General features: G+C 43.8%; 2 protein-coding genes across 2 annotated transcripts; both read left to right on the forward strand.

Annotated features, from left to right (window-relative positions):
• Positions 1-386: 386 nt before the first annotated feature.
• LOC310770910 (WD repeat-containing protein 76-like) lies at positions 387-9,210 on the forward strand (the record flags this gene model as incomplete). The annotated part of the gene is made up of 7 exons (XM_083663607.1): positions 387-1,075; positions 2,281-2,442; positions 4,818-4,933; positions 5,167-5,274; positions 5,439-5,591; positions 5,687-5,740; positions 8,955-9,210. Exons 1-7 carry the CDS (start codon positions 944-946, stop codon positions 9,208-9,210), a joined length of 981 nt encoding a protein of 326 aa, XP_083519733.1. The 5' UTR covers positions 387-943.
• Positions 9,211-10,308: 1,098 nt separating this feature from the next.
• On the forward strand, positions 10,309-18,666 carry LOC310770911 (WD repeat-containing protein 76-like; the record flags this gene model as incomplete). Its single annotated transcript, XM_083663608.1, has 7 exons — positions 10,309-10,530; positions 11,736-11,897; positions 14,274-14,389; positions 14,623-14,730; positions 14,895-15,047; positions 15,143-15,196; positions 18,411-18,666. The coding sequence occupies exons 1-7, from the start codon at positions 10,399-10,401 to the stop codon at positions 18,664-18,666; spliced, it is 981 nt and encodes a 326-aa protein (XP_083519734.1). The 5' UTR covers positions 10,309-10,398.
• Positions 18,667-19,750: the final 1,084 nt, after the last annotated feature.

Genomic DNA, 19,750 nt, shown 5'->3' on the forward strand with positions numbered 1-19,750 from the left:
ATCCTGATACTCCAACTGCTCTTTCAAAAATAGACAGCTGTCAATAGCTGCTTGTTTTAGACGTTTTAGCTATCTGCCAGGCTGTTTGCCTTGGGCAACATCGCCATCTTCTGGCTGTTTTGCGTAATGCACCGTATGGCGAAGAATTTAGACTGTTCATTCTTGGAGTCGCAATTGATTGAGTTTTATACTGTTCTCTTAATGGCAGGCCAAACCTTGGAATATTGTCTATATGTTTTTTTTCTTGTTTCTTTTGACTGCTGTTTGCATTTAATACATTAAGCCTTTACTGTACGTCCATCAATTACTGCGACGTGGCCTTTGTAGAAAGCCACCTTACCCAGCGATCTGGCTTGCTTGATTTTCGGCCACAGTTGTTCCCTTGCCTGTCGATCCTCCCAGGTGAAGTCCTGCACGAATGCACAAAAAATAATAAAAAAAAATCCCTGGAGTCATACGCCTTCAACGTGAAGGGCAAGATTAGCGAGGAGGACCAGAGGAAGGTGCGGAGAGGTGCCACCAGGCCATCGCCTGGCTGGATAACAACCAGCTGGCTGATAAAGAACAGTACCAGCACCCGTAGAAAGAGCTGGAGATTGTGTGTTGTACCAGAGAGCAACACCTGCACAGGGCTGCAGAGAGCAGGCGGGAGCCGGCTCACAGTCCCACCGTTGAGGAAGTCGACTAGAGACTTCAGACTATGATAACTACAGTGGCTTCAAACAACTTTACCTCATGACTCCTGTTTGTCACTTTGTGTCCTGACTGTTTATGATGTTTAAGTCTGAATATTTAGACATCTGACATTTGTAAAAAAAAAAAAAATGTTGATGCATCGCTGGGCGTTTAAATAGAATTGACTATACAATATATTTTTGTGTGGTCTTTTACAGTTCATCTTTGTGGTTGCAGGTGATGCAGGTATCGCTCTTCCCTTAAGACCATGAGGATAACTGAAGATCAAGTGGCCAAAGTGGTTCAACAACGCATATACTCTGCTGCCTTCCACCCCTGCACTAGCAGTCTGCTCATGGCTGCAGGAGATAAATGGGGGCATGTAGGACTCTGGAACTTGGTGAGTTTCTTTGCTTTGATCATAACCATTTGCTAACACCATCTTTTTAGAATTTGGGAGTTTGGATGTTCTGAATCGTATTCCAGTGACACAAAAAATACATAAATTTGGTTCCTACTTTTGCCAGCCTGTGGATGTCCGCTAAAATGACAAGGAAATGAGTTCCTGAAGTAAAACATCAATGACTGGACACTTAGGGGAAAAGTACAGTGTTACAGTACAACTTGATTGATTTATTATTTACTCTTTAACTCATTGAGTGCCAGCCACTTTTGGAGAACGGACGCTCCCAGTGCCAGAGTTTTCAGAGCGTTTTCAGTGATTTCTCGAGGCCCACAGAATATTGTGTGATATTACTATGTAAACACCGAACACGCAAAAAGAACAAGGAGACTCTATTGTATCATCAGCAAAAAAAAGTTTATTGATACCATTTTCCGTTCTTTAGTTATGAGCCGGAGAAGATAGGTTGTTTTCAGCGTTTTCAGGCATTTCAAATTATAAGCTGAGATATTCAGCCTTTTGTGAAATGCAGCATTTCAAGCACATTCACTGACTCTAGATACGGTAATATTTTCTGATGTAGTGATGTGGTGTAGTTGTGTCCTGCCCTGCGTGCCCCACCCCCCCTCCCCCCCTCCCCCCCCTCAGCTGAAAACTCCTCCCCACACTAGTAACACACAGCCTCGCACCAAGCGTCTAGGAAGCCTGGGAAGCGCCGCCTCCCAGGCAGCGCAACATGGAGAAGCCACACGCGGACTGCAGTGAAAGGTTTGGCTTTTCAGTGTCGCGCTGCTGCTTTTCTAGCGGCTAATCATGTGGAGAAACTATGCTGACAGACAGACAGAGGCAGAAGGACTCAGTTGTGTGCGCGGATTGACTGTGTTCGCACGCACCGTCAGTTGCAGCCAGAACAATCTACATGGCTCTGGACTGCAGCATGAGCGGGTTCTCTTTCATCAAGGCTATTTCAGGCTGTGTATTCCTGACATTTCTGTAATCTGGAGAGCACTGTCGCCACCTAAGGCTTCTGTAAAATAGGTTATAGACCTCCAATAGCTACTATAGTTGTACAGGAGCTGCGGAAGGCTTTGATCGACGTCCCACCGTCAAAAAACGCATTGGACGTCGAAGGACGTCCGTGGCACTCTACGTCACTATTTAATTGGACGTCGAAGGACGTCCATGGCATTCAATGAGTTAAGGGTGGTGATTACGGTGATGATGGCGTGCTGCTTTTTGAGCCCCACTCTCAGCGTCCAGTGAGCTGCATGATGTTCTCCAGGACTCATCCTAGCCACCTGCTGACCCTCAGCTACGATGGATCTCTACGCTGCATGGATGTAGAGAAGGCCCTCTTTGAAGATGTAAATTTTGTTCCATAAAATGTAGTTTTATTGATCACCCCCCCTTCCCCAGTGGCATCTATCTACGAATTTACTATATATATATATATATATATATATATATATATATATATATATTGTGACAGATCTGGCTCTCAAAATAGGATCAAGCTCGTGTCTAGTCAGTCCACACCTGCCACAACAACACAGAACGTCTTTGCACAGAAATATCAAACAAGAAGTCACAAAGTGAATGGGAGCAGCTCACCTGCTATCAGCATGGGGCGATGACACCTAGACAGCCCGGCTTGTGTGGACAGCTCAGTCGGTAGTGTGGAGCGGGCCATCAGCAGCTCCCGTTCAGTAGATTGGGGACGCTAATTCAAAATAATATCTCACACACACAGTCACACCCATACACGTGGAAACGGAGGGATCAATAGAGCACTGGGGAACAGGAGCGATACATGGCTTCCTGATCAGACTAGCAGACCAACATGGCAGAGAGGGGGGGGGGGGGCCTGCGCACCTGAAATGCCACGGATATAATCTCTAAGCCACTCCCACTTCCTGTTTGATCCTCTGATGCAAAGACGTAAATTGACATATTATAATTAACTCATTGAGTGCCAGCCACTTTTGGAGAACGGACGCTCCCAGTGCCAGAGTTTCAGAGCGTTTTCAGTGATTTCTCGAGGCCCACAGAATATTGTGTGATATTACTATGTAAACACTGAACACGCACAAAGAACAAGGAGACTCTATTGTATCATCAGCAAAAAAAAGTTTATTGATACCATTTTCCGTTCTTTAGTTATGAGCCGGAGAAGATAGGTTGTTTTCAGCGTTTTCAGGCGTTTCAAATTAGAAGCTGAGTTATTCAGCCTTTTGTGAAATGAAGCATTTCAAGCACATTCACTGACTCTAGCTAATATTTTCTGATGTAGTGACGTGGTGTAGTTGTGTGGTGCCCTGCGTGCCCCACCCCCCTCTCCCCCCCCCTCAGCTGCAAACTCCTCCCCACACTAACACACAGCCTCACGCACCCAGCGTCTATTTTCGGAGTGCTCCGTTTTTGTGCGCCGGCTCCCAGCGCGACACGGAAAAGCCAAACCGGACTGCTGAGAATTGTTTGGCTTTTCAGTGTCGGGTGCTGCTTTTCTGGCGGCTAATCGTGTGGAGAAACTATGCAGACAGACAGACAGAGGCAGAGGGGCTCAGTTGTGGGAGCGGATTGACTGCTGTTCGCAGCCAACGTCAGCTGCAGCCAGAGCAATCTATATGGCTCCGCCTGCAGCATGAGCGGTTTCACTTTCATCACGGGGCTTTTTCCTACTGTTTTCCTGACCTTTCTCTAATCTGGAGAGCACTGTCGCCACCTAATGAGTCCGTAAAATAGGTTATACACATCCAATAGCTACAATATTTGTACAGGAGATGCAGGAGGCTTTGATCCACGTCCCACCGTCAAAAAACGCATTTGACGTCGATCGACGTCATTGGCACTCAATGAGTTAAACAAGGGGGTCCCTGACAATCACATGTCAATCACATATCACTCTGTAACAATATATATATACTGTATATATAATGATAATAATAATCATAATTTCAGCCAGTAAGTACAGTTTGAACCAATACCTTTTAACTTGAAGAGCGCGGTGTTATTATTATTTTATTTTTGGGGGGGGCGGGGGTAATGAATTTACATTTTGGGCTCATGATCATTATGAACCTCCCCCCCCCCCCCCCCCTATATATATTATAATAAGATACAGGCCCCCAGGGCAGAAATACAGTATGGAGAAAAGGGTAGGATTCTAAATGGGTGTTAAACACCTGTGACATCACTTGTTGCTGGACATTCTGCTGGGGCTGACATCACAGGTGTACAGTTCCATTTCAGGAACAGTTTTTACACAAACAAGTCTTGATGCAGCTATGTGTAATTAAAGGAAGGCTTTGCCGATTTTCAACCCACTTTGCATCAGTTTACAATCTCCGTAATATAAGCAGATGGACAGTGTTTACCTTCTCTATATATTCTCTATATATTTTCTGCATTGAGAAATCCTCCCCCGCCTGCTGGCATGGGTCATTAACGCTTGTTAAGGTTTTCAATTCGATTCTCCCTGGATGTGTGCATATAGAAAAAATAAACAATCTGTAGTTGGAACAGCCGCCCTCAAGCACAACATCTGTTAATTTTGCTGAAATATTCTGGACTTACTCATTACTGCTTTGCAACAAACTTATAAATCAGTGGAGATGTTTAAAAAAACATTCCATGTCCTCATTAAGTTGATGTAAAATCGTGCATGAATTGTAAACCCACTCCAGTTTTAAGATATTCCTACTTCACCAGCTGATCTGAATCATTTTCTACTTCCTACCAGGTGTATTCTATTGAAGATGGCCTGAAAACCTTTGACTTCCTGTCACATGACTGTATGACACTAGTTGTCGGGCAATTTGGTGGAGATGTTGCCATTGTGGATAGGCGCACCCCAGGGTAACATACTGCCATCTTCTTCAACTGTTGTATTAATGATTTAAAAAATGCAGCACTTCTCTATTCTTTACCATCTCTCTTCATCATGTTGAATGTCAGTAAGCATGAAGAGTGCTAACCGCCTGCTCTCTTTTTTTATTAATCATAAACAACATTGTCAGAAACATGTATAATGTTTTCCAGACTGGTACAAAGCTGCTTCTAATCTCTTAATGTTTTTAATTTCTCTGCAGCAACTCCCATGAGTCCCTCCACACCCTCTACACCCTCAACCCCAAGAGCCTTCACTGTGTTAGCGTCCATCCACTAAACAAGCAGTACTTTGCAGTGGCCGAGAGCAGGTATGACTCATATCTTTGATTAATTTATATTTTCTCCAGAGCAGTAATCACTTTGATCATTTGTTTTCTAAAGTTGTTAAATTGGATTGCCTGCTTGTAGTCAGTTCAGCTGTAGTCTGTCCAGTCTATAAATAGTCCAAACTAATTTTCCTTCTTCTCTGCAGGCTTGTGAGTATTTACGATAGCCGCTGTCTGAAGAAGACCGAGAGCCAGGCGGTCTGCCAGCTGCACGGCCACTCTTTAAGCATAACCAGTGCTTATTTCTCCCCTAGTACAGGGAACAGAGTGCTCAGCTCCTGTATGGACAACACGATTAGGTGGGGCTGACACAGCTTAAAGCACTTGCACTGCACTACTTGTTTTGGAATTACATCTCTAAATTGAATGTGCATTTTCTTTTCTTTTTCCATAGGATATATGACACCTCAGCAATGACCACCACAGCTCCTTTGCTGACTTCCATCGGGTACATCCACTCACTTGAACATAGCCTCTCAGTGTGGGAAAGTCATTATGTTACAGATGTCCCGGCACACACGGTTTAAGAAAAAATATCTTATTATACAAGCAAGGTGATGAACGTTTCGCCTAGAAGGCTTCTAGGCGAAACGTTCATCACCTTGCTTGCCCACAATAAATAAGATATTTTTTCTTAAACCGCGTGTGCCGGGACATCTGTCACCTACTAGTATCCTCCGACCCAGGCACCTGTATACTTTTTATATATCTTTATGGGAGTCGTGCTTGCTAACTGTTTTTCCAAAGTCATTATGTTACCTGATCAGGGGAGGGGAAATCAGGAAAGCTGTCTCAATCTATAGCCCCTTTAACACAGACTGTGAAAGCCGCGTTCGTTGCAGCGTTATGTCTCGCCTCCTGCAGTGTTTCCCCTAGAAAGATTTTCAGGCCTGGAGGGATTTCGAAATGTACCTCGACCGCAACGGTGGGGCCCCTCGCTGGTGACGCTAAACTTTTAGCTAACCTGTTCGCATCTATGTTCGCAATGGCATCCCAAGTATCATCATACTATTATGGGATGCGATGCGAACATTTGTATTATGGGATGAGCGTTTCGCAGGCAACGACACGTTTACATGTTTTGGAACAGCGCCGCACGCTGGCACAATGCTCCTAAAAGCAAAATGCTGATTGTTTTGAATGATTTGGCATCTTCTATTACTGTCAACACCATTATTGCTATATTGTAATTGTAATAATATGCCATAAAGGTATATTTAAATTTTGGGGAGAGCAGAAAAACAAAAAAACAAATTGCAATTATTTTACTGGCCTGGCGGGGGCGCCGCCTGTAGAATGATGCCTCCTGTATAAAAGTCGCAAGAACGGAATGGCGTGTCATTTTGTTACGCCTTTCGTTCCCCCGGTAGAGGTAGTATCAGCGCAGAATCGACGTCTGTCTAAAAGGCTAAGCCGCGGGAAGACGGCAATCTCGGCTCATTCATAAAGAAATGACAGGAGGACTGAGGGAAAACAACCTCCAGATTGAAGTTCTCCGATCAGAAATAAGTTAACCGAAGCATATCTGCAGGCTGTCTCGCCTGTTGTGCGTTCCCTTACGAAAAACAACTAATGTTAGCATTCAGACTGTGCTCCTACTATAGCCCGAGTCACTTGAGCAGGTGTGTGCCTTGCGTTGCCCACTGTGCCTGAGATTCGCTCTGTTCTTCTGAAAGTGACATAACCAGAAGTAGAAACCAAGTGGTCTATAATGACGCCGTCGATAACGTTATTAAAATCAGACTGCAGCTGTTTCACACTTTTTTTCTTCCAGTCAACACGCTTTCAGAACGGACTTAATTAGGCTACTTCACAACATGGGTATATGCTTTATAAAAAAACTGGAACCAAAGGTAAGAAAGCCTTCCGTTACGTGTAGCTTGTAATACATGATGCTGCCTTTGTGATCCATAAAGTCGATCAGACGAATATTGAAAGTTGCTCGTTAAATTCAGGTCGCACTGATTTACCTGTTTATATAAAGGCAAAATAAAATTAAATAAATAGACTCCTCAGACATAATAAGCTTAACGCCCATGGTTCACGCCTAATTTCAATCCGGGAGGGGTGGATGCTATCTAAAGCACACTCCTGTATGGCAGGGCTGCTTGGTTCTGTGTGAAAGTGCAGAGAGGGCCTAATGGCGGATCTTCATCAGTGCCACAGTGATTGATACATTTGAGTTTTGGGTAGTAGAAGGTTTATCTCAGGTCATCATAATACTTATCACTGTTTCTATTTTTATTACAGTTTTATTATAAGCCAGTATCACAGCGACAACAAGCCTTTCCAACTCGGCACTTAAATTACCGTACATAAAAAAAATGTCAAACCAAAATTAACAATTGTGTGTCTTTGGTAGAAATATGCAGAAGAGTAGAGTGCACGCACATCCAAGATTATTTCAACAGGTGCTGGAAAAAATACGCGTATAGAAAAAGAAAAGGAAATCCGCACACTGTTTTTTAAGCTCCCACGGTTAGTTTTTTAATTACAAAAAAGCAACATTTTGACCCTCACGGGTCTTCATCAGGCAGTACAGAGAACAAGCTCTCTGTGCATGGGCATATATATAACCTCACATGGGGTGGTGGTGCCCCAATCAGGTGATGACAGACACCTGTGATCATTACAAAATACATAATTGTTGAAAGAGTAGGTCTTTCCACAAGAATACAACTTTTTTAAAGATAAAATGTCCTTGTGGATTAGCTTATGTGGGGAAAATGTCTAGAGCCCTCCGCACTAGGATTAGCGAGCATTGCAGCAACATCAGATGCGGTGATGAACGTAACCCTGTTGCAGTCCACTTCAAACAAGCAGGACACAGCATCTCCTCACTCCGGTACATGGGGATAGAGAAGGTTGAAAAGCCCCCTAGAGGAGGTGACCACGAACAATGACTTTTACAACGTGTGGCTTTTCACATATATACACTCAACACGTTGGCACCGTATGGCCTCAATGAAGAACTAGACGTCAAGCCATTGCTGTGATGTTTTAACTTTATTATATTCTGTTGTTATATGTATACACCTTGGCCATTGTAGACATGTGCCTGGCTCTTCGGTCATGTGGGTAGCACGTACGACTCTCACCTGGGAGTCCTGGGTTCAAACCCTGCCTGAACCTACCTTGGCCTACCGTACTATACTTTTACATTTCTTTGGTTTCTTATTGGTATAGATAGGGATAATAATATTCACCTGCATGTTTTACTTCTTGTATTTCTTTTGTATCGGGTATTTTAGAATTTGTTTACCTCTGTTATTATATGATCTTTAAAAAAAGTTGTATTCTTGTGGACTCTTTCAACAATTATGTATTTTGTAATGATCACAGGTGTCTGTCGTCACCTGATTGGGGCACCACCACCCCATGTGAGGTTATATATATGCCCATGCACAGAGAGCTTGTTCTCTGTACTGCCTGATGAAGACCCGTTGCTTTTTTGTAATTAAAAAACTCACGTGGGAGCTTAAAAAACAGTGCGGATTTCCTTTTCTTTTTCTTTGGTAGAAAAAACCACATGAAAAGGCAATGCAATTGTTTACATGCCATTACTCCTGCTACAGTGAGTCCAGTCAGATTTTACTAGAAGTGGGTAACACATTCTTCATCAGACTATACTGTATGCTAAGTTGTCTGAAATTTATTTTCAGACATAACCTGAACACAGGCCGATGGCTGACGAAGCTATCAGCAGTGTGGGACCCTAAACAAGAGGACTGCTTTGTGGTGGGAAGCATGGAGCGGCCTCGCCAGGTGCAGGTCTTCCACGAAAGCGGCCAGCTGCAGCACTCCTTCAGAGACGACCACCACCTCAGCACGGTGCTGTCCATCACAGCCTTCCATCCTACAAGGAATGCTTTGCTGGGCGGCAACAACTCAGGACGCCTGCATGTCTTCACCAACTGAGACCAGGACCAAAACGTGCACGAACAACGCCACCATTTATAAATGCCTACATATGTCTATTATGAAGTCCCACAAATTGGATTTGTTTCAGGATAATGTAGACTAGGCTACTAAATCATTGTTTTTAGGGGGCATCCTGTTTCAAATTTGACCAGCAGATGTCCCCAGGTTCACAATTGGTTCAAAGCTTCAGAAAACCTAGTTTCTCCCTTTACTATTTGTCTCACTTTCAGGACTATTTCCAACATCCTGATACTCCAACTGCTCTTTCAAAAATAGACAGCTGTCAATAGCTGCTTGTTTTAGACGTTTTAGCTATCTGCCAGGCTGTTTGCCTTGGGCAACATCGCCATCTTCTGGCTGTTTTGCGTAATGCACCGTATGGCGAAGAATTTAGACTGTTCATTCTTGGAGTCGCAATTGATTGAGTTTTATACTGTTCTCTTAATGGCAGGCCAAACCTTGGAATATTGTCTATATGTTTTTTTTCTTGTTTCTTTTGACTGCTGTTTGCATTTAATACATTAAGCCTTTACTGTACGTCCATCAATTACTGCGACGTGGCCTTTGTAGAAAGCCACCTTACCCAGCGATCTGGCTTGCTTGATTTTCGGCCACAGTTGTTCCCTTGCCTGTCGATCCTCCCAGGTGAAGTCCTGCACGAATGCACAAAAAATAATAAAAAAAAATCCCTGGAGTCATACGCCTTCAACGTGAAGGGCAAGATTAGCGAGGAGGACCAGAGGAAGGTGCGGAGAGGTGCCACCAGGCCATCGCCTGGCTGGATAACAACCAGCTGGCTGATAAAGAACAGTACCAGCACCCGTAGAAAGAGCTGGAGATTGTGTGTTGTACCAGAGAGCAACACCTGCACAGGGCTGCAGAGAGCAGGCGGGAGCTGGCTCACAGTCCCACCGTTGAGGAAGTCGACTAGAGACTTCAGACTATGATAACTACAGTGGCTTCAAACAACTTTACCTCATGACTCCTGTTTGTCACTTTGTGTCCTGACTGTTTATGATGTTTAAGTCTGAATATTTAGACATCTGACATTTGTAAAAAAAAAAAAATGTTGATGCATCGCTGGGCGTTTAAATAGAATTGACTATACAATATATTTTTGTGTGGTCTTTTACAGTTCATCTTTGTGGTTGCAGGTGATGCAGGTATCGCTCTTCCCTTAAGACCATGAGGATAACTGAAGATCAAGTGGCCAAAGTGGTTCAACAACGCATATACTCTGCTGCCTTCCACCCCTGCACTAGCAGTCTGCTCATGGCTGCAGGAGATAAATGGGGGCATGTAGGACTCTGGAACTTGGTGAGTTTCTTTGCTTTGATCATAACCATTTGCTAACACCATCTTTTTAGAATTTGGGAGTTTGGATGTTCTGAATCGTATTCCAGTGACACAAAAAATACATAAATTTGGTTCCTACTTTTGCCAGCCTGTGGATGTCCGCTAAAATGACAAGGAAATGAGTTCCTGAAGTAAAACATCAATGACTGGACACTTAGGGGAAAAGTACAGTGTTACAGTACAACTTGATTGATTTATTATTTACTCTTTAACTCATTGAGTGCCAGCCACTTTTGGAGAACGGACGCTCCCAGTGCCAGAGTTTTCAGAGCGTTTTCAGTGATTTCTCGAGGCCCACAGAATATTGTGTGATATTACTATGTAAACACCGAACACGCAAAAAGAACAAGGAGACTCTATTGTATCATCAGCAAAAAAAAGTTTATTGATACCATTTTCCGTTCTTTAGTTATGAGCCGGAGAAGATAGGTTGTTTTCAGCGTTTTCAGGCATTTCAAATTATAAGCTGAGATATTCAGCCTTTTGTGAAATGCAGCATTTCAAGCACATTCACTGACTCTAGATACGGTAATATTTTCTGATGTAGTGATGTGGTGTAGTTGTGTCCTGCCCTGCGTGCCCCACCCCCCCTCCCCCCCTCCCCCCCCTCAGCTGAAAACTCCTCCCCACACTAGTAACACACAGCCTCGCACCAAGCGTCTAGGAAGCCTGGGAAGCGCCGCCTCCCAGGCAGCGCAACATGGAGAAGCCACACGCGGACTGCAGTGAAAGGTTTGGCTTTTCAGTGTCGCGCTGCTGCTTTTCTAGCGGCTAATCATGTGGAGAAACTATGCTGACAGACAGACAGAGGCAGAAGGACTCAGTTGTGTGCGCGGATTGACTGTGTTCGCACGCACCGTCAGTTGCAGCCAGAACAATCTACATGGCTCTGGACTGCAGCATGAGCGGGTTCTCTTTCATCAAGGCTATTTCAGGCTGTGTATTCCTGACATTTCTGTAATCTGGAGAGCACTGTCGCCACCTAAGGCTTCTGTAAAATAGGTTATAGACCTCCAATAGCTACTATAGTTGTACAGGAGCTGCGGAAGGCTTTGATCGACGTCCCACCGTCAAAAAACGCATTGGACGTCGAAGGACGTCCGTGGCACTCTACGTCACTATTTAATTGGACGTCGAAGGACGTCCATGGCATTCAATGAGTTAAGGGTGGTGATTACGGTGATGATGGCGTGCTGCTTTTTGAGCCCCACTCTCAGCGTCCAGTGAGCTGCATGATGTTCTCCAGGACTCATCCTAGCCACCTGCTGACCCTCAGCTACGATGGATCTCTACGCTGCATGGATGTAGAGAAGGCCCTCTTTGAAGATGTAAATTTTGTTCCATAAAATGTAGTTTTATTGATCACCCCCCCTTCCCCAGTGGCATCTATCTACGAATTTACTATATATATATATATATATATATATATATATATATATATATATTGTGACAGATCTGGCTCTCAAAATAGGATCAAGCTCGTGTCTAGTCAGTCCACACCTGCCACAACAACACAGAACGTCTTTGCACAGAAATATCAAACAAGAAGTCACAAAGTGAATGGGAGCAGCTCACCTGCTATCAGCATGGGGCGATGACACCTAGACAGCCCGGCTTGTGTGGACAGCTCAGTCGGTAGTGTGGAGCGGGCCATCAGCAGCTCCCGTTCAGTAGATTGGGGACGCTAATTCAAAATAATATCTCACACACACAGTCACACCCATACACGTGGAAACGGAGGGATCAATAGAGCACTGGGGAACAGGAGCGATACATGGCTTCCTGATCAGACTAGCAGACCAACATGGCAGAGAGGGGGGGGGGGGGGCCTGCGCACCTGAAATGCCACGGATATAATCTCTAAGCCACTCCCACTTCCTGTTTGATCCTCTGATGCAAAGACGTAAATTGACATATTATAATTAACTCATTGAGTGCCAGCCACTTTTGGAGAACGGACGCTCCCAGTGCCAGAGTTTCAGAGCGTTTTCAGTGATTTCTCGAGGCCCACAGAATATTGTGTGATATTACTATGTAAACACCGAACACGCACAAAGAACAAGGAGACTCTATTGTATCATCAGCAAAAAAAAGTTTATTGATACCATTTTCCGTTCTTTAGTTATGAGCCGGAGAAGATAGGTTGTTTTCAGCGTTTTCAGGCGTTTCAAATTAGAAGCTGAGTTATTCAGCCTTTTGTGAAATGAAGCATTTCAAGCACATTCACTGACTCTAGCTAATATTTTCTGATGTAGTGACGTGGTGTAGTTGTGTGGTGCCCTGCGTGCCCCACCCCCCTCTCCCCCCCCCTCAGCTGCAAACTCCTCCCCACACTAACACACAGCCTCACGCACCCAGCGTCTATTTTCGGAGTGCTCCGTTTTTGTGCGCCGGCTCCCAGCGCGACACGGAAAAGCCAAACCGGACTGCTGAGAATTGTTTGGCTTTTCAGTGTCGGGTGCTGCTTTTCTGGCGGCTAATCGTGTGGAGAAACTATGCAGACAGACAGACAGAGGCAGAGGGGCTCAGTTGTGGGAGCGGATTGACTGCTGTTCGCAGCCAACGTCAGCTGCAGCCAGAGCAATCTATATGGCTCCGCCTGCAGCATGAGCGGTTTCACTTTCATCACGGGGCTTTTTCCTACTGTTTTCCTGACCTTTCTCTAATCTGGAGAGCACTGTCGCCACCTAATGAGTCCGTAAAATAGGTTATACACATCCAATAGCTACAATATTTGTACAGGAGATGCAGGAGGCTTTGATCCACGTCCCACCGTCAAAAAACGCATTTGACGTCGATCGACGTCATTGGCACTCAATGAGTTAAACAAGGGGGTCCCTGACAATCACATGTCAATCACATATCACTCTGTAACAATATATATATACTGTATATATAATGATAATAATAATCATAATTTCAGCCAGTAAGTACAGTTTGAACCAATACCTTTTAACTTGAAGAGCGCGGTGTTATTATTATTTTATTTTTGGGGGGGGCGGGGGTAATGAATTTACATTTTGGGCTCATGATCATTATGAACCTCCCCCCCCCCCCCCCCCTATATATATTATAATAAGATACAGGCCCCCAGGGCAGAAATACAGTATGGAGAAAAGGGTAGGATTCTAAATGGGTGTTAAACACCTGTGACATCACTTGTTGCTGGACATTCTGCTGGGGCTGACATCACAGGTGTACAGTTCCATTTCAGGAACAGTTTTTACACAAACAAGTCTTGATGCAGCTATGTGTAATTAAAGGAAGGCTTTGCCGATTTTCAACCCACTTTGCATCAGTTTACAATCTCCGTAATATAAGCAGATGGACAGTGTTTACCTTCTCTATATATTCTCTATATATTTTCTGCATTGAGAAATCCTCCCCCGCCTGCTGGCATGGGTCATTAACGCTTGTTAAGGTTTTCAATTCGATTCTCCCTGGATGTGTGCATATAGAAAAAATAAACAATCTGTAGTTGGAACAGCCGCCCTCAAGCACAACATCTGTTAATTTTGCTGAAATATTCTGGACTTACTCATTACTGCTTTGCAACAAACTTATAAATCAGTGGAGATGTTTAAAAAAACATTCCATGTCCTCATTAAGTTGATGTAAAATCGTGCATGAATTGTAAACCCACTCCAGTTTTAAGATATTCCTACTTCACCAGCTGATCTGAATCATTTTCTACTTCCTACCAGGTGTATTCTATTGAAGATGGCCTGAAAACCTTTGACTTCCTGTCACATGACTGTATGACACTAGTTGTCGGGCAATTTGGTGGAGATGTTGCCATTGTGGATAGGCGCACCCCAGGGTAACATACTGCCATCTTCTTCAACTGTTGTATTAATGATTTAAAAAATGCAGCACTTCTCTATTCTTTACCATCTCTCTTCATCATGTTGAATGTCAGTAAGCATGAAGAGTGCTAACCGCCTGCTCTCTTTTTTTATTAATCATAAACAACATTGTCAGAAACATGTATAATGTTTTCCAGACTGGTACAAAGCTGCTTCTAATCTCTTAATGTTTTTAATTTCTCTGCAGCAACTCCCATGAGTCCCTCCACACCCTCTACACCCTCAACCCCAAGAGCCTTCACTGTGTTAGCGTCCATCCACTAAACAAGCAGTACTTTGCAGTGGCCGAGAGCAGGTATGACTCATATCTTTGATTAATTTATATTTTCTCCAGAGCAGTAATCACTTTGATCATTTGTTTTCTAAAGTTGTTAAATTGGATTGCCTGCTTGTAGTCAGTTCAGCTGTAGTCTGTCCAGTCTATAAATAGTCCAAACTAATTTTCCTTCTTCTCTGCAGGCTTGTGAGTATTTACGATAGCCGCTGTCTGAAGAAGACCGAGAGCCAGGCGGTCTGCCAGCTGCACGGCCACTCTTTAAGCATAACCAGTGCTTATTTCTCCCCTAGTACAGGGAACAGAGTGCTCAGCTCCTGTATGGACAACACGATTAGGTGGGGCTGACACAGCTTAAAGCACTTGCACTGCACTACTTGTTTTGGAATTACATCTCTAAATTGAATGTGCATTTTCTTTTCTTTTTCCATAGGATATATGACACCTCAGCAATGACCACCACAGCTCCTTTGCTGACTTCCATCGGGTACATCCACTCACTTGAACATAGCCTCTCAGTGTGGGAAAGTCATTATGTTACAGATGTCCCGGCACACACGGTTTAAGAAAAAATATCTTATTATACAAGCAAGGTGATGAACGTTTCGCCTAGAAGGCTTCTAGGCGAAACGTTCATCACCTTGCTTGCCCACAATAAATAAGATATTTTTTCTTAAACCGCGTGTGCCGGGACATCTGTCACCTACTAGTATCCTCCGACCCAGGCACCTGTATACTTTTTATATATCTTTATGGGAGTCGTGCTTGCTAACTGTTTTTCCAAAGTCATTATGTTACCTGATCAGGGGAGGGGAAATCAGGAAAGCTGTCTCAATCTATAGCCCCTTTAACACAGACTGTGAAAGCCGCGTTCGTTGCAGCGTTATGTCTCGCCTCCTGCAGTGTTTCCCCTAGAAAGATTTTCAGGCCTGGAGGGATTTCGAAATGTACCTCGACCGCAACGGTGGGGCCCCTCGCTGGTGACGCTAAACTTTTAGCTAACCTGTTCGCATCTATGTTCGCAATGGCATCCCAAGTATCATCATACTATTATGGGATGCGATGCGAACATTTGTATTATGGGATGAGCGTTTCGCAGGCAACGACACGTTTACATGTTTTGGAACAGCGCCGCACGCTGGCACAATGCTCCTAAAAGCAAAATGCTGATTGTTTTGAATGATTTGGCATCTTCTATTACTGTCAACACCATTATTGCTATATTGTAATTGTAATAATATGCCATAAAGGTATATTTAAATTTTGGGGAGAGCAGAAAAACAAAAAAACAAATTGCAATTATTTTACTGGCCTGGCGGGGGCGCCGCCTGTAGAATGATGCCTCCTGTATAAAAGTCGCAAGAACGGAATGGCGTGTCATTTTGTTACGCCTTTCGTTCCCCCGGTAGAGGTAGTATCAGCGCAGAATCGACGTCTGTCTAAAAGGCTAAGCCGCGGGAAGACGGCAATCTCGGCTCATTCATAAAGAAATGACAGGAGGACTGAGGGAAAACAACCTCCAGATTGAAGTTCTCCGATCAGAAATAAGTTAACCGAAGCATATCTGCAGGCTGTCTCGCCTGTTGTGCGTTCCCTTACGAAAAACAACTAATGTTAGCATTCAGACTGTGCTCCTACTATAGCCCGAGTCACTTGAGCAGGTGTGTGCCTTGCGTTGCCCACTGTGCCTGAGATTCGCTCTGTTCTTCTGAAAGTGACATAACCAGAAGTAGAAACCAAGTGGTCTATAATGACGCCGTCGATAACGTTATTAAAATCAGACTGCAGCTGTTTCACACTTTTTTTCTTCCAGTCAACACGCTTTCAGAACGGACTTAATTAGGCTACTTCACAACATGGGTATATGCTTTATAAAAAAACTGGAACCAAAGGTAAGAAAGCCTTCCGTTACGTGTAGCTTGTAATACATGATGCTGCCTTTGTGATCCATAAAGTCGATCAGACGAATATTGAAAGTTGCTCGTTAAATTCAGGTCGCACTGATTTACCTGTTTATATAAAGGCAAAATAAAATTAAATAAATAGACTCCTCAGACATAATAAGCTTAACGCCCATGGTTCACGCCTAATTTCAATCCGGGAGGGGTGGATGCTATCTAAAGCACACTCCTGTATGGCAGGGCTGCTTGGTTCTGTGTGAAAGTGCAGAGAGGGCCTAATGGCGGATCTTCATCAGTGCCACAGTGATTGATACATTTGAGTTTTGGGTAGTAGAAGGTTTATCTCAGGTCATCATAATACTTATCACTGTTTCTATTTTTATTACAGTTTTATTATAAGCCAGTATCACAGCGACAACAAGCCTTTCCAACTCGGCACTTAAATTACCGTACATAAAAAAAATGTCAAACCAAAATTAACAATTGTGTGTCTTTGGTAGAAATATGCAGAAGAGTAGAGTGCACGCACATCCAAGATTATTTCAACAGGTGCTGGAAAAAATACGCGTATAGAAAAAGAAAAGGAAATCCGCACACTGTTTTTTAAGCTCCCACGGTTAGTTTTTTAATTACAAAAAAGCAACATTTTGACCCTCACGGGTCTTCATCAGGCAGTACAGAGAACAAGCTCTCTGTGCATGGGCATATATATAACCTCACATGGGGTGGTGGTGCCCCAATCAGGTGATGACAGACACCTGTGATCATTACAAAATACATAATTGTTGAAAGAGTAGGTCTTTCCACAAGAATACAACTTTTTTAAAGATAAAATGTCCTTGTGGATTAGCTTATGTGGGGAAAATGTCTAGAGCCCTCCGCACTAGGATTAGCGAGCATTGCAGCAACATCAGATGCGGTGATGAACGTAACCCTGTTGCAGTCCACTTCAAACAAGCAGGACACAGCATCTCCTCACTCCGGTACATGGGGATAGAGAAGGTTCAAAAGCCCCCTAGAGGAGGTGACCACGAACAATGACTTTTACAACGTGTGGCTTTTCACATATATACACTCAACACGTTGGCACCGTATGGCCTCAATGAAGAACTAGACGTCAAGCCATTGCTGTGATGTTTTAACTTTATTATATTCTGTTGTTATATGTATACACCTTGGCCATTGTAGACATGTGCCTGGCTCTTCGGTCATGTGGGTAGCACGTACGACTCTCACCTGGGAGTCCTGGGTTCAAACCCTGCCTGAACCTACCTTGGCCTACCGTACTATACTTTTACATTTCTTTGGTTTCTTATTGGTATAGATAGGGATAATAATATTCACCTGCATGTTTTACTTCTTGTATTTCTTTTGTATCGGGTATTTTAGAATTTGTTTACCTCTGTTATTATATGATCTTTAAAAAAAGTTGTATTCTTGTGGACTCTTTCAACAATTATGTATTTTGTAATGATCACAGGTGTCTGTCGTCACCTGATTGGGGCACCACCACCCCATGTGAGGTTATATATATGCCCATGCACAGAGAGCTTGTTCTCTGTACTGCCTGATGAAGACCCGTTGCTTTTTTGTAATTAAAAAACTCACGTGGGAGCTTAAAAAACAGTGCGGATTTCCTTTTCTTTTTCTTTGGTAGAAAAAACCACATGAAAAGGCAATGCAATTGTTTACATGCCATTACTCCTGCTACAGTGAGTCCAGTCAGATTTTACTAGAAGTGGGTAACACATTCTTCATCAGACTATACTGTATGCTAAGTTGTCTGAAATTTATTTTCAGACATAACCTGAACACAGGCCGATGGCTGACGAAGCTATCAGCAGTGTGGGACCCTAAACAAGAGGACTGCTTTGTGGTGGGAAGCATGGAGCGGCCTCGCCAGGTGCAGGTCTTCCACGAAAGCGGCCAGCTGCAGCACTCCTTCAGAGACGACCACCACCTCAGCACGGTGCTGTCCATCACAGCCTTCCATCCTACAAGGAATGCTTTGCTGGGCGGCAACAACTCAGGACGCCTGCATGTCTTCACCAACTGAGACCAGGACCAAAACGTGCACGAACAACGCCACCATTTATAAATGCCTACATATGTCTATTATGAAGTCCCACAAATTGGATTTGTTTCAGGATAATGTAGACTAGGCTACTAAATCATTGTTTTTAGGGGGCATCCTGTTTCAAATTTGACCAGCAGATGTCCCCAGGTTCACAATTGGTTCAAAGCTTCAGAAAACCTAGTTTCTCCCTTTACTATTTGTCTCACTTTCAGGACTATTTCCAACATCCTGATACTCCAACTGCTCTTTCAAAAATAGACAGCTGTCAATAGCTGCTTGTTTTAGACGTTTTAGCTATCTGCCAGGCTGTTTGCCTTGGGCAACATCGCCATCTTCTGGCTGTTTTGCGTAATGCACCGTATGGCGAAGAATTTAGACTGTTCATTCTTGGAGTCGCAATTGATTGAGTTTTATACTGTTCTCTTAATGGCAGGCCAAACCTTGGAATATTGTCTATATGTTTTTTTTCTTGTTTCTTTTGACTGCTGTTTGCATTTAATACATTAAGCCTTTACTGTACGTCCATCAATTACTGCGACGTGGCCTTTGTAGAAAGCCACCTTACCCAGCGATCTGGCTTGCTTGATTTTCGGCCACAGTTGTTCCCTTGCCTGTCGATCCTCCCAGGTGAAGTCCTGCACGAATGCACAAAAAATAATAAAAAAAAATCCCTGGAGTCATACGCCTTCAACGTGAAGGGCAAGATTAGCGAGGAGGACCAGAGGAAGGTGCGGAGAGGTGCCACCAGGCCATCGCCTGGCTGGATAACAACCAGCTGGCTGATAAAGAACAGTACCAGCACCCGTAGAAAGAGCTGGAGATTGTGTGTTGTACCAGAGAGCAACACCTGCACAGGGCTGCAGAGAGCAGGCGGGAGCCGGCTCACAGTCCCACCGTTGAGGAAGTCGACTAGAGACTTCAGACTATGATAACTACAGTGGCTTCAAACAACTTTACCTCATGACTCCTGTTTGTCACTTTGTGTCCTGACTGTTTATGATGTTTAAGTCTGAATATTTAGACATCTGACATTTGTAAAAAAAAAAAAATGTTGATGCATCGC

The sequence above is a fragment of the Poromitra crassiceps genome (genome assembly GCF_964638095.1).
Source record: "Poromitra crassiceps genome assembly, contig: HAP1_SCAFFOLD_257, whole genome shotgun sequence".
Lineage (NCBI taxonomy): Eukaryota > Metazoa > Chordata > Actinopteri > Beryciformes > Melamphaidae > Poromitra > Poromitra crassiceps.